The 15,672-nt window shown below is 35.8% G+C and overlaps 1 protein-coding gene across 23 annotated transcripts in view; it reads left to right on the top strand.

The window, feature by feature from the left end:
• SOX6 (SRY-box transcription factor 6) overlaps positions 1 to 15,672 on the top strand; it is a 371,335-nt gene that overhangs the window by 197,677 nt on the left and 157,986 nt on the right. For all 23 annotated transcript variants that reach the window (XM_021525593.4, XM_085581448.1, XM_077784278.2 and 20 more), the window contains one exon: positions 2,122 to 2,211. In XM_021525593.4, the coding sequence (XP_021381268.2) occupies positions 2,122 to 2,211 (90 nt within the window). The remainder of the gene's footprint in view (positions 1 to 2,121; positions 2,212 to 15,672) is intronic.

Here is a 15,672-nt window from a genome sequence, read left to right as displayed (position 1 = left end):
TGGTGAAAACGTGTTGCAATTAAAACCTGATCTTTGATCTCCTGGTAGTTACTTTTTGGTTTGCTTTCAATCGGATTTTGTTTTGTTTGGGGTTTTTGTTTGTTTGTTTATGTCAAATGAGTTATACTAATGAATTTTTAGGCTGAAATGACTTGTACCCTAAAATATGATTGGCCATATGACTATTCTCTTCCTTAAACTTCTCCCTAAATCTTTAACTCCTCCTTTTGTGACCTCTTTGAATGTCTCTCCTCCCTCTGAGTATTTTTGGAATCGTCTGAAGTGGAACAAACTGTTACCCGTTGCAATGATATGATCTGCGTTGCCATTCTTAAATCTGGGCAATTTGCTTTTGCTTTCACATGTGTGAGTGCTTCTGCTGGGACTACTGAAATGAGAATTTCAGCTGTGATTTGATCTTAAGCTGCCAGTAATTTAGTGGAAGACTGAATTCTGCCTTCTCGTACAACTCACTGTTAATTCGTGACTGGAGTAGGACCAGTACAAAAATAATTAAAATTTGGAATATTATTAGCTACTTAGCATTGTGGAAATTGGTCTTCTCGAACAAGTGGCCCCTTGCTGTTAGAGTTTCTAGGAAGAGAAGGTGTGTGGCTGTTTCCCAAGGAACACTGTGCTCAGCACTCACACATCACAGGGTGATGTACGGTCTTACAACAAAGCTCTTTGCCACAATTTGGTTTGGGAACAGAGTTACATGTAGGTTTTGATATTTTGCAAACTGGCCCTAAGGGTTTCCAAAGAGTTTCGCACAGACATTTTTGGTGAGTGCCTACAGGTGAAAGCAAGCACACAAAGTTTAATAGAGATTTTATTATTACTAACTGGGAAAGAAAAGTAAGTGTTTGTGAAGTTTTCTTGATAATTGTTTAGAAATCCAATTTGTGTTTCTTAAAAGTCATAAAAACCCACATCACATCAACCACAGAATCACAGAATGGCCTGGGTTGGAAGGGACCTTAAAGATCATTTTATTCCAACTCCCCTCCCATGGGCAGGGAACCTCCCACTATCCCAGGCTGCTCAGAGCCCCATCCAGCCTGGCCTTGAACACTGCCAGGGATGGGGCATCCACAACTTCTCTGGGCAACCTGTGCCAGTGCCCTCACAGTAAAGAATTTCCTCCTGACATATACTCTAAACCTAGTGTTTTTTAGTTTAAAGCCATTCCCCCTTGAGCTGTCGCTACATTCTCTTGTAAATAGTCTCTCTTTATCTTTCCTGTAGGCTGCCTCCAGGAGAATTTGCAGTCTTGTAGACTCCCTTCATAAGAATTTCTATCTTAAAAATCACCTTTTCTAGGTATCTGCAAGGTTATCTATAATTTAGACATCAGAGCCAATTAGTTTAATTTAGGAACGGAAAAAAACCTTTAGAATTTATTGGAGTCTGTTATGCTGAGTATAAAATTTTGTAGTGGGATTAGGGTCTGATCACAGGAAGCTTACTAGGGCCAATCTTTTACTTTCTTCAAAGTGTAATGACTTCAGTGGCGGTTTTGCCTCCAGAAGGCCTCCCAGGCTGGGGCAAAGCCTTGAAATGCATTCTGAAGTTGACATGACGAAAGCCGATCTTCTAATCATTGCATGTTGTTTATAGCGTACCGAGAAAATTTCTGATACTGTGAATATCGAATATGTAGAGTGCTTTCATGAATTCCATGGAGACTTTATATGAATAACTTTTGCATTGACATGGGTATAAAAATGGGTTTCAGATGTCACTGTGTGCCAAATTTCCAAAAAAAGCTACTAAATCTTCATGTATAATTTCGAGTGTACAATCATTCTCAAATGAAAAAGACAGAATTCGTATATACATTGGCAATCTATGCATGTAAATTGGCAGTTAGCATGCATAAATCCTCAACGAAGTTTTTCTTTCAATTAGACCCTTGTTAAATCCATAGTAACTCCATTAACCCCAGGGGAATTACTTTGGATTTAAAATGCAGTTAAATAAGAACTCTGTTTGGCTGCAAGTTCATTTCCTTTCTAAGCCGTGGTTCGAATGGCATTGGGAGAACAGTGTTAAAATGAAGGTGACACCTGTTTTCCTGTAAGAATATGTTTCATAATTATTTTCTTTTTTTTAATATAGATTCATCCTGTATGGAAAAGCTACTTTCTAAAGACTGGAAGGAGAAGATGGAAAAATTAAACACAAGTGATCTCCTTGGAGAAATTAAAGGTATCTCACTAGATCAAATTTTAAATGCTTGCATATATTTTAAGAAAGGGATGGAGGGTTTTTGAAATTTCAGAAAAAAACCAGAAATAGCTGTCATAACTAGAGGGTGCCATTCTTTCCAGGTAACTCAATGTGGTTTTTAATGTTTATCTTTGAAATGACTGATGAGTGTGCAAAAAAAATGGAGTATGTCACAATCAGTTATAGGCAGTATCAGGGATGTTATCACGAAACACCAGGTTAGTTACATTAGTTCACTGACATCAGCCATATATCTCTCAGCAGAGGAAGAGGAAGAAATGCAGAGTTACCAGTACTTGGTACTACTTCTTCCCAGTTGCACAAACTGTGTGTAGAAATAGCTTTCAGATTATAAAGGGTGATAATTGTGCCATTGCTATTCTAAATCTTTGATTCAAAATTGAAAAATAAATTGTTTCTATTAATCCTGTTATGCAGAGAAAGAGCAGGTCTGGATACAATTTGGGTCTTACTGAAATCAGTGCAAAGTTTGTTGTATATGTGGGCAATGATTTCTGGTTTTCTCATTATTTCTTGAGCCAGCATCCTAGGAAAAGTGAAATTCTCTTGACAATTAAATAGTAGGTAGAAAATTTGAAGTGTTTTTCCCCACCCTTCAATTCTTCCACGCATTTCTTAGTGAGAAGAAATTCAGTGTTATTGATTAAGCAACAAATTTAATGTGTTTTTTTTTGTGCTGTGAGAAGGGGTCATAAGGCATGTTTGAGGAGTACACAAAGTACCCAAGATTTATTTCTCTTTATTTGTATGATTTTGTTAAACTGCAAATAAAAAGGTGTGGAAACAAAAATTAATGTTCATCATATTAATATTTTTTTTCTGTAAAATTATTTAATGTAAAAAAATATATATAGTCTATTTGATGAAAATTGATGCTTAGGGATTTAAATTTCCACTGGGGAAATTCAGGTCTATTCCGTTGTTTTTTTTTTTAATACAAGTAGATGAAAGATTGGCTCTTTTTAATAAGTAAGTAATAATTGGTTCCTTCAGAACCAAAAATCTGTTGGATTCTCCTGATTTTTCTGGTAGAATTATGACAATGCATATATGTTAGGTAGGTAAGAAATCCCATAGTAATATCAATGATAGAAATATAGCATACAATTTTGCAGGAACATGTTAAAATTGACTGCAATAAAATAAAAAAAATATGTGTTGAAATCACAATCTATTTAAAGCCATATTGTCTCTTAATACTGTGGAAAACATTGAATGCTAGTTGAATTATTATTGTCTATTAATTGCAAAATATAGCTACTTAGTCTTTAAATAGAAACTACTTGAATGCTATTAGCGAATCAAATTTAAAAGAGGTGGCATCTCTAACAATGCAGAATAATGTTCTTTATTCTTTTATATGGCACAAAATGCTTTCTAATGACATCTCATTTATTGAAAAAGAATGGGTTTTTTTTCTGGATTTACATTGTTCCTCCTATTTTCTTAGCATATATGCTCTCTGCAGAGAGTGGGTAGAGTTCTTGCCTCTCATCCTTTTCTCATCTCCCTACAAAGCACTCTCACTCAGAGCTGGAAGAATTCTCAACTACCTTTTCCAGGGGAATAACCTATTAGGAGTGTAAAAAGGATCCTCAGATTAGGCTCAGCAGATTTATGTGTTGCTAGTCCCTCAGTTTGTTTGCACTGCCCATTTCCTGTGTAACCTGTCTTTAAGTTGTCATAATATCTGCAATATTCATCCACGCTGCTCGTTGGCTTCCAGAAAGATGCAATGCTGAATCTTTGCTACTGCAGCTGCATTTAATTTTTTAAAAATAGAACCAACATGGGAGACAAAAAATGGTTGCTGTTATGTTGTGTTTTACACTTCAGATCTCTTTACAAAGGCATTAGTGATGTTTCATAGGAGAAGAGAACTAGATGCAGGGTTGTATAGCATACATACCTGTTCCTGGAGTACGAACAGGTCTGAAGTTGGAATCCTTTCCTTTGGACTCCCAAACCCATGACCTAACCACTGTCTCCAGGCTGGTAACCTCTGAGCCAATAAAAACACTGTTAACCCAATAGTCTGCTATTAACTCCTATCAGCATTTGTGTACCTTCAATCATCTCAGAAAGGAAGAAAAAAAATCCACAAAAAAATAACAATCTAGCACATGGCAGCATGAAAGCCCAATTGCATGAAGGGAACAAAACAAATGAGGAGAAGCATACTTTAAAATAAATCCTTTTGTTGTTCAAGGTGGTAGATTCCACAAGTTCATTTTCATGATGACGATTGAATTGCCAGCAAAGTAATTGGTAGGACATTCTGGGATCTGAAAGAACTACATTTGAAAATCTGTTGCCTTTGGGAGGTCAAATATATTTTTCCTCAATTTCTGTTAGATTCTAAATAATTTTATTGAATTGAACTTGTGCAGAATTTCTGCTCATATTACAGAGAGTCTAACTTAGAGATATGAAGTGATGTGGTAAAAATAAATCAATGAGTTCATTAGAGGGAAAAAAAAAAAGTTGATTATAAGAAAGGAAGGTGTGGTCCTGTGAGGAGCTGCTCTTTGCACTGACTGTTACTGGGAGTTGTTTATTTTAGAGAGAAGGCGTTGTTCTTGCTAAGGATAACCTGAGCACATATTCTTCCTCTGTGTCTGCACAGCCACAGCCCTCCCCCTTCAGTGAAAGACTAGCATCTTGGTTGTGGGAAGGCAGCTCACTAAGAATCAGTGCCAGAAAAAAGGATGAAAGCAGGGAAAAAAAATGTACCACTGACACAAACTGTTTCTATTCATGTTTGGGAAGCACACAGACAAGAAGAAAAGATAATTGGCTGAGAGAAACAAATAAAAACGGTATTTTCTTGCTTTACCTTCTATATTTAGAACACAATAGTGTTAATCAAGATATAATTATAAACTATATCTATTAATTCAGACAATAGAGGCCAATACAAAAGTAACAAACAGTGAATAATTCATTTTTTCTCGGTGTGGGATTGTTCCTGTTCACAATTACTCTTGCATAGTGTGCCTCACTTGTAAAATTGCTTTTTCTGAGTTTCTTTATTAGGATTTCAGTTATTGATAATGGTCCAGATTCTTCCTTGAATTCCAGCCAAACAAGCCATTGACTTCAGGGAGGCTGCATGAAACTGAGGAGAATCTGGCAGAATGCTTTGTAGCCAAATTCCAGTGGTTAAATAAGTCTGCTTGTTCATTTGATATGTTTATAAATGAAACACATAGGTCAAGCTTTCAAAGGTCTCTGAAGCAGTTAAATGCCTTGCTCACCTGGAAAAAAGAAACCCAGAGCTGTGTGTGCAAATCATTTGATTGTATGCTATTTGCCAGGGTGTGCATGCAAATAGATTTATTTAAGGTATACAAGCAATTTGTTAGGCTTACATCTGGCTTTTGCAGTATTTGGTTTCTTTTGTATAAAAATTAGGATCAGGAAATACTTTTCATTCTAATTGTTGTTATTGTTTTGATAAACAAAGTGGGGCAGGGCTCTTTTCTTTATTTCCAGATATTTGGGTGCACAGAGCTCTGTCCTCACCCTCCCTCACTCCATGCATTTCTGTTGCTGGGTTATCTAGTTTTTCTTCAGCAGCCACAGCTAGGCAGAGTAGCATCATTTATCACTATACAGAGTCTGTTTTAAGTTTTCTGTTTCTGTTCCAAATATAAATCTCTGGAATAGCACGGTCTTGCATGCATCAGGCAGTTGTCCTACTGAAATAGCCCTCAATGGTCTTTCTCAGCATGCAGAGTCTTTGAAGATCAAATAAGAAAGGTCAGTCTTTAAGTAACTTAAGCAATGATGTTATCGTGAAAGGGTCAGAATTGCTCTAGCAGCCTTAGAGGAGAGTGACTCCTGGGTCAGCAGCTCCTGTGCTGCAGGTTAGTGCTCTGCCTTCCATTGGTGGTGTTTACAACTGGAACTCTCTATATTTATGGGCATTGTGACTTGAATGTCACATGCTGTCTTTGTACAGTAGACTCTATTTTGGGGAGGTGAGTGATTGATGTCCATGGCTTTATCCAACACAGAAGGCTGTTTCTATTATGCTTCCCATGCTTATCCCATCTCCTTTCATATTTGCTGCTTTAGTAATAAGAGTCTAAACCCCCTGTTTTGTGTGACATGTGCACATTTAATGGCCTCAAAATATTTCAGTAGGTGGGAGGCAAAATTTCTGCTTCTTAGGAAAAGTTGAATTTAGTATAATGAAGCTACTTCATCCACTTGATAGTCCTCTTGTAAGATATCCACAAACAATTTTGGAAAGGATGCTTGTCCCTGGTATGGGAACAGGAGAGACAAAAGGAGGTGTTTTCTAGGAGCATTTTTTGTGTGTATTAATGACTGGAAGAGGACTGTGAAGCACAACTGTTTCAATCCAGAAATTTAACACTCTCCATTTCTGGAGTAGTCTTGGAAAGAGTTGTGCATGAATGAATCTTTGAGAAAGTTGTGGTTTTTACAGTGAATTAATTTTTTTAAGAACATGCATGATTTATAAAACATTTTAAAATGTTATTTTTGCTTCTATTTTATAAAATTTGTCTTCACAGATAAGATTTCAGGTGTTTCTTGTGGCACTATATCAAATTTGAAGTCCATTTTGAGGAAAATAAATCTCTTTTCCTTTAGCCTGATCAACTCTGTAGTCTAAATTTGTAGCAATTATTTTTTAGTATAATTGCTGAAAATTCTTTCTCATGAAGTCTAAGGGTATATAACAGTCTGCCTCATAAATATGTATAAATAAATATATATAAGCCTTATATCACAGAGGCACTCAGAGGTTTTTAATTATGTCACTTTGTATGGCTATAGACATTTCAAAGCCTTCCTTTGTGCTTTCTGTTATAAACATATTTTATTTCTTTTGAAGTCTGTGTGATATACATACTAGCAATTAAAAACCCAGCTCAGGCTTTGAGACACAAGGTCTTCTTAATTAAAACTCAAACAAAAGCTACAAGCAGAAGCCCCACTATATGATTAAGGTCTAAAGTGTTATGATACATTAGAATCATTGTTAACTGCTAGGATTTAAAAAATCAATACACAGGAAAAAGAATCAACTGGTTCCAATTAGTGAAACCAATGAAAACATTCAACAAAACAGCACAGCTCAGAACCCCAACACCCAAATCCTCAAGAAATTGGTCCTGATTAGGAATATACCACAGGCTGTAAAGGTTTCTCATAATGAATTTATTGCCATGGTCCAATGAAGTGATATATTCAGTTTTGTGTCGCAGCTCTCCAGATTAGAGCAGTGCTTTGGTTTTGCCTTTGCCCCAGCCACCAGCACTTTGTGTAACATGGTAGAAGGGCTCTGCTTCCAGGTCTAACCTGACCTGCTAAATTAAGACATTGGAATGCCTGGATATTTCATAAGCACTTTCAACAGTTAATGTTTGCATGCCCTTTAGTCGAATTTGCTTGAAAGAAGGTAATGATTCTAAAAATAACAATATTTTGGTTAAGCTTACCAAGCACCCTTGTATCTGTTTGTTATGGTCAAGATACCAGCACAATTAGACTAATCACCAGTGTGAAACACATTCAACTATATTTTCTTGTGTCTTCTTGACTTATTTTTTTAATATTAAATATATTTCTTCAGATTCTGGATTTAAACAACAAACCCCCAGTTATACAGACAGAGAATAGTTCTGTGGAAGAGATTGGACTGCTCACTGTACATAGTGCTAGTGTTTAAATTATGTACATTTACGTCTTGGCAGGATTGAAGCTGTGTTTATCACATTAAAAAAAGCCAAACATTTTTGTTGCTCTGGTCTTTTGGTAAGAGGGTTGTATTTCAGTGCCACCTCTCACAATCATGCCTACTTCTAATGTTGAAAGTTAATGACTATTACCATTTCTAGTTCTTAAAACTCCAGAACTATAAATTACACTGTAATCAACCTTTCACATAAATCAAGTTTTCCATATTGTTGAATATATTTTGTAAAAAGCATCAAGCAGGATACATGGGCTTTAGCTCCAGACACACAATGATTTTTTTACATACCACAATCGCAGAAATCTATACATTTTTTACCTTATCAGTGTATATTTCTAAGCTTAGCTATTCAGAGGTCAGTGTATGAACTCTGCACTACACTGAAATAAATATGACAGCCCACTTAAATTCTGGGTTTTGTGAAATGTGTTCCAAATAATGTAGTAAGAAATAGTATCAATGGTTCATGGGAAAAAGCAACAAGATGGATAATGATGCTAATAATAAGGAACTGAAACAGCAATACATTTCTTTTGCACATTACAACAGACTGCCTTCTGGAATGTGATCCATTCTTTATTTTTACAATTAGTGACAAGAAAATGTGTGGTATTAAAATGTGTTTATTTTCAACTGCCATCTATTTTTTCTTTTTAGCAGAAAAAAGGTTGCCTATAAACTAAAAATTACAAGTCTGTTTTCTCCACTTTTTCCACAAAAAATTTGCCATTTTCCTTTGTTGGCAGTTTTTTTTTGTTGGTGTGTATATATATATATATATATATATATATATATATATATATATATATATATTTCAATATATCAGTCATAGCTTTCTGTAATAAATACATAACTTCTAAGTACAGTAGAAAGGCTTCTATGTTGGAGAATTTATCACTACTTGGACCTCAGCACCTTCTCCTCTGAAAGTGGATGTCAGTGGTAGATTTTCTTTTGACTCCAGGCCCAAATTAGTTGCCAATGAAGTTTCTTACCTTTAGCAAAATAAAACTCCTACTGAAGACAAATATACAACCTCTTGTGGAAAAGTAAGTGTTTATGTAGGAGTTTGCACTGCTAAAACAAAAGTGGAAGCTCCAGTTCTTGTATTTCATTATGCTTTGGTGCTTTTGACCTTTTGTTGGTTTTTGTTACAAAGTCCAATTCTAACAAATTGATGAATGACAGCATTTATCTAGAAGAATACATATAGGTACAGTATGGAAAGGACTGAAATTTTCTGGTCAATTTGGATGTTGTGGAAACCTCCAGATGTACTTTTATCAGTCCTTTGTTATTGGTGTTACATATTCAGGGAACTTTAAGTGCCATATAAAGAACACAATGTCCTGCAGCATTCTGTCCCTGGACACTGTTCAACCTGTGGAAGGGTGTAAGGAAAGGGCAAACATACACTAATATTTCCTCAGCATACTCTTCCAATTTCCCACAAAATATAATTAATGGCTTGCTTGATTCAGAGGTGGTAATTCAGGTTTAATGACCCTTGATAGAATTATCATCTATGAACATGTCCAATCACTTTTGAACCCTTTAACAGACAGCTGCAAAGTCTGTGGGGATAAGCTCAGCAGTTAACAATATGGTGTATATTTGCACCTAGTACCTTGCAGGTGCCCCTAGACCTTAAAAATGGGCATTTAGAATGGACTGTTCTCTGCTCATCTTTGTTACACTATGCTCTGTCATTTTTTCAGGTTGAAAAATAAAATATGTTTATTTATTCTTTATATGAAAGCGGTTCTGCACTTTGACCACTTTCCTCAGCCTTCTCTGCAGCTAGGTGGGAAAGAAACCCCTTGCATAAACCATCACTTTCTGAGCAACATCAAACTTTGGCACTGAATAATGACAACCTTTGTGGCATTCCTTTTCACTTTCAATTGGTTTTAAACTCCATTTCTGAACAAAAAGTTGTATCTTGAAGTGGGATCTGATGTATGGATATTGTATGGTGATGAGGATATCCTGATTATACCAGAGTTTAATACCTATGTGAAACTCACTTTGAGTAACTTTAGATTTTGACAAAAACCTGTCAGCCCGAAGCCCAAGGTGTACAGACCATCACATAATCCAGGTTCTCATGTCTCCTAGTTGGTATTGCACAACAGAAAAGTAAATAAAACTTCTGTGTTAAGGAAAGACAGTTGGCCAACCCATAGGTGTGATTTTCCATAGGGGGAAACAAATCTTTATAAAAAAAGTCTTCCAGTACTGTATTTGAAGGGCTAAAGTTGCTACAAAAGAGCTCAGAGAAAAAAAATAGAATGGAGATCTTTGGCATAAAGGGGAAAAACCAGCAAAATACCCATTTGATTCAGGAATTATATAAATTATAAATTAATTAATTTAAGGAGTTAATTAATTATAAATACAGACACAGGAATGCGGGAGAACAGGGAAAAATTACACTTTTGCACTAATATTATTTCTACCTCTGACTAATTTCCAGATGATACCAGAGATATAATTCTTTTTTTTTTTTTTTTCTTAAGAGATACGTAAAAATACCTTACTGGGAACTTAACAAATTGAGGCAAGTCAGAAATGTCATCTGTAAGACTCAAGGCACATAGCATTAGTCTTGAGGAAAAATGAAGCAGGAGCACATTTAGTAACTCCCCTGCAACTGATAATAGCAAGAGCATAATGTGCAACCTGACACAGCCACTGCCTCAAAAGCCTAAGCTCAATGAGGAATAGAAGAAGAAATACAAGAAGGGTTGTCCTTGTCCCCTCTAAACAAGTTGACCTTTCAGAGGAGGTTAATTATCAGTGTTTTTTTCAAGATATCTTGATTTGTTTAACTGTGTCACCTCACTTAGGATCTGACCGATGACATCTGACAGTTTTCTGCTAAAGGGCAAATCTAGCCAAACTGGGCTCATTTTCCTTGTTTTTGCCTCCTCCTGCCAACATTAAAGTGATTTCAAACTAATCATGATCCTCTTGCTCCAATCAGGTCCTTCACAATGCTATCCCCTTACTTGGTGAGTGAATTGATATCAATTCATTATGCCCCTTCTGTTTCTCCCTCAAATATTTATGGTGGATTAAAGTAAAGATTTTATATATTTTCCACCCCAATGATTTTTTTTTGTTTTGGCATGATTTGCCAACAGAGAAAATTTTTGAAACCACTATAAAGATGAAGTCCCATCATTCAATTAATACGGATATATGAATTTTAAAGAAAATAGAAAGATGCATTGAAATAATTTCCATAGAAATTTGTCTGAACTGAGGAAATACAAATCTGTGAATGATGTAGCCTGCCCTGATCCTATGAATTCATTGTAGGTGTTAGTCTCTGTGATAATATTAATGGATTTATATCCAGGCAGCTTGATCAAAACTGGATCTTTGTCATTAGCTCTCACACTGAAATCATGTTATTATAAACATATATTTCTTACCCATTTTTCTTCAAATTGCTGTTAGTTTAACCCATATTTCCTAATATTTACCTTAATCTGTATTGCTATATTTTGACAAAGTTTAATATTAGATGTATTGTCACAAATTTCTTGAAGAGTTATCCAAGATGAAGCTGAGACCTGTTCTAAAGCTGCTTAAAATTTGCTGCCCCATAGATTGCACTAATGAGAGGCTAACACATTCATGTTGGGAATGAATCTTCATGTCTATTAAGATTTGTTTGAACAGGTTTCCATCACAACAGGTGCACAATTACTTTATGAGTAAAATATTATCAGCCTTCCAAATTAGCCAGGGCAAAATGCAAGTTGTCTGATTAAATAATCAAACTCAATACTTAAAATGCACTTGATTTCCACAGGAATTTTAAGATGCTAAGTCCCAGTCTATCAGTGAAACTGTGATTGTTTGCAGCATGCAAGTAGCAGCTTGTAGAGTATCCTGTTTGGTATGTTTTACATAATTCACCCTACATTATACAACACAAAACCACTAAAAAAGCGTATAATAATGGGTTTTACTTCTAGTAAAACAATTTTAATCTTCCAATGAAGGTATTATATTGTGCATTAAAATCAGGAGAAAAAGTGGGCCTCTAGTGGAAAATAGTCTGAAAGTTTTCTGCATTCAATTAGGAGGCACATCAGTTTGGAAATACAAAACCCAATGTTCTTTTAAAGTAATTTAGTTTATGAAGAGGGAGGGACTAGAGAAAAATCCTGTGAGTCTGAAGAGCAGCTTGCAGTGTGGAGATCCCATGTGTCACCAGTTACTGAATGGCTTAGTAAACACAGTGACAGAGACCCAAGAAATGAGTCAAATCTGAATCAGTAGGATCACCACAAAGGGGAAACTCAGCAGTGCAGCTGTCAGGCACAGGTTATACACAGGTAACTGTTTGTTTTCATATCTGAATCTGTTTGTCAGTCAAGGAATGCTGTGAATCAGGAGATGGGATCTCAAATACAAAACCACAAAGTCAGAGACAGCATCTGGAGGAGCTCCAAGCCACAAAAATTAGGGAAGAAACACAGAGGGAACAAAAACTGTAAATGCTTGCATGGATTCTGCCTCTATATACATTGAATTTAAATAATTGTGTTGATACATCAGTAATAATAATTGCTGATAAAAATTATAGTCCTTATTTTGGGCAGCAATATGTTTTACTAAATGTGAAATTAAATGCAATTTGTATTAATTAGGGATAATATGAAAGTATGTAAGCGGTTGACATTTCCGACATTTTTAAGCACACTACTATGTGTGAAGATAGATCTTTTGCATTTGTTTTGGCTTGGAAATACTGTGGATTGATATATGCCCCTGAAGTATTCTGTTGACATAAGATCCCAGTTCTAACCCCTGAGATCAGAAAATTATTTATAGTTCACTGTAGTTTGAAATTTAATTATGGGATTTGATCTTTGATGTAACTGTTTAGGAGACAATTGTAGCTCTCCCTGAAAGATGGAATACACCCTTAGTACAGATGCTAAACCAAAATCTTCTAATTGCAGGTGGCACACTCAGATTGCAAGATTTAAGAAGTCAGTGTACTCTATACAGATTTTTTATGCAGGCTTACACAAATAAGTTGTTCTAAATGTGGGGAAGGTTACAGACATCAAATCTCAATTGGTAACCTCAAAAGAACAGGTTTATTAAGGAAGGTCAAGAAAATGAAATGGGCATAGCTGTTCTGTGGTTTAGTTTTTCCAAATTCCTTAAGAATTGTAGAGTGCCTATTGGCTTCTAATTGAAACTCTTACCTTCAATCCCTGCTTCTGGTGCCAGGAAACATTGCTGCAATTCTGCAAAAGTCACAGGATGATTTTTTAGGGGCTGTAGAAAATAATAGAGGTTTTTCTACTTCAGGATGTATTTAATTTACCTTCCCATCTGTTTTTTTTTTTTTTTTTTTTTGGTTGTTGTTGTTGTTACTTTCTTTCCCTCCCACGGGCCATACAGTGTAATTTTATGCCTCAGACTTCAGCCAAAGACAGGATGCCCACTTCTGAAGGATAAAGGTTTTCCTAAAAAGAAATATTTAATCCTATCAGGTTAAGGTCTGCCAATTTTCAAGATAGCAGTGATAGACAAAGGCACTTTGTGTCTCTGCATGCTCTCAGAAAACATATCCCACTATCAGACAGATATCAAGACTTGGTGCTGAGTGGGACACAGTGAAAAATTCTCCCTCTGCTGACCTGGAAAAGCCACGGTCAGTCTCTACACATAGCTAAAGTTCAGTTAACTTAATAGCTAGGTGAGGTTCTTCTCCCACTTTGCCTCTTCCTCTCCTCTTCCATGTGTATTGTACTCAAAACCACTGAGAAAAACTCTTTTCTGAGCCATAGTTGTGACTACTGAAAAGTGCTATGGTGATCAGCAGCAAATAATCCATGACAGAATATAGGTGTTAGTTGCTCATTAGCTCAATCTGCCATAAAAAATTCACATTATGACATCTATGTCTGTGTAAAATATTCAAATATGCTGAACATGTAGAAATTAATATAAAGTTCAAGTTTGGAAGTGATGGAAAACTGAAGATTGATGTATTGAAAATGAATGGGTTTTAACTAGTTTTAATGAAATAGTCTTCACAAAGGACAAAATCATTCCTTCCAAAAGACTCACTCCAACACTCACAGCATGACTGGATGGGGCCCTGAGCAGCCTGGTCTACTGGAAGTTGTTCCTGTCCATGTCAGAGGGGTTGGAATGGGAATCTGAGGTCCCTTCCAATCCAAGTCTTTCCATGTTTCTATGACCTGTTAAAGGAGACCACTGCTCCTCACTTCTGGAAGTCAGATCATGCAGACCAGCTGGCATCACCACTTCCAAGGCTGAGACTGCAGCTCCTGTCCAAAATGATAACATTCACAGACTCAGTTTTGAAAGAATTCATTTTCTGTGGTTAAAGAATTCAAGATATGTGATATGTGTTTAATGTTCTTCATTGACAGCTAGAAGATAGGAAATGGTTAAAAGATATGGTGAGAATTAGAAGGTTAGTTGGTAAACTAGGTAACACTTTTGCCATTTACTTATTCAGACTTTTAGAAACTTAGTAGTGCTATTTTTTGTCAGAGTTGGCTAATATGTCATAACAGGTGCAGAATTGGCAAGTTGCTTAAACAACTGAGGGTTACTCCATCTTAATCCAAATTAATGATTAAAGCAATAATGAGTTTCTGACTTTTTTTTTTTTTAAATAGGAAAGAAACATGAGAGAGTGTGTGAATGTTGCCTCATAAACGCATTTTAATGTATTCTCTTGTGTTCATTTATCCTCTTATACAAGCTGGTTGTCTTATGCAGAGTTCTGTCTATATATGTTGAGTCCATGATAGAGCTGAAGATGCAGACTTTCCTTTACTGCAGGCTGCTGTTGTCCCCTAAATGCAGGGTGACACCTAAATTTAGGGTACTCTAGAGCAGAAAAACCTTCTCTTTGCTGTGGCACATTGAGCTAATAATCTAAGGAGGAAATTGAAAATTTAAGTGAATGTAGTCCATGCCACTTGCAAGTTACCAAAGTGCCACTGACTTCTAGAAAGATATATCTAAATATCCCAAGTCCTCCAGCTATCCTTCGACAATATTTCTATTTCTATTTATTTTAATACCCTAAAACAGCAAAATATATTGATAGTTATACTTTAGAAGTTACTGTAAGGATGTGGTTGAAAAGTATTTTGTGCTAAGTTTAATATCTATATGAAACTCAAAGTAACTTTGGATTTTGACAAAAACCTGTCAGCCCTAAGCCCAAGGTGTACAGACCATCACATAATCCAGGTTCTCATGTCTCCTAGTTGGCATTGCACAACAGAAAAGTAAATAAAACTTCTGTGTTAAGGAAAGACAGTTGGCCAACCCATAGGTGTGATTTTCCATAGGGGGAAACAAATCTTTATAAAAAAAGTCTTCCAGTAGAAAAAAATAGAATGGAGATCTTTGGCATAAAGGGGAAAAACCAGCAAAATACCCATTTGATTTCAGGAGTTATATTAATTATAAATTAATTAATATAAGGAGTTAATTAATTATAAATACAGGCACAGGAATGAGGAATAACGGGAAAATTTCACTTTTACACTAATATTATCTCTACCTCTGACTAATTTCCAGGGATTTCCAGATCCTGGTGGAGTTTGTGTATTTTGAATCAGTCAAATAGATTTCTCTTCCCTCTTCCAAATACTTGTACTCTCTGC

The sequence above is a fragment of the Lonchura striata genome, chromosome 5 (genome assembly GCF_050655825.1).
Source record: "Lonchura striata isolate lonStrDom1 chromosome 5, ASM5065582v1, whole genome shotgun sequence".
Classification (NCBI taxonomy): Eukaryota; Metazoa; Chordata; class Aves; order Passeriformes; family Estrildidae; genus Lonchura; species Lonchura striata.
Note: the sequence above shows the minus strand (reverse complement) of the source record. Positions and strands in the feature narration are given on the sequence as shown.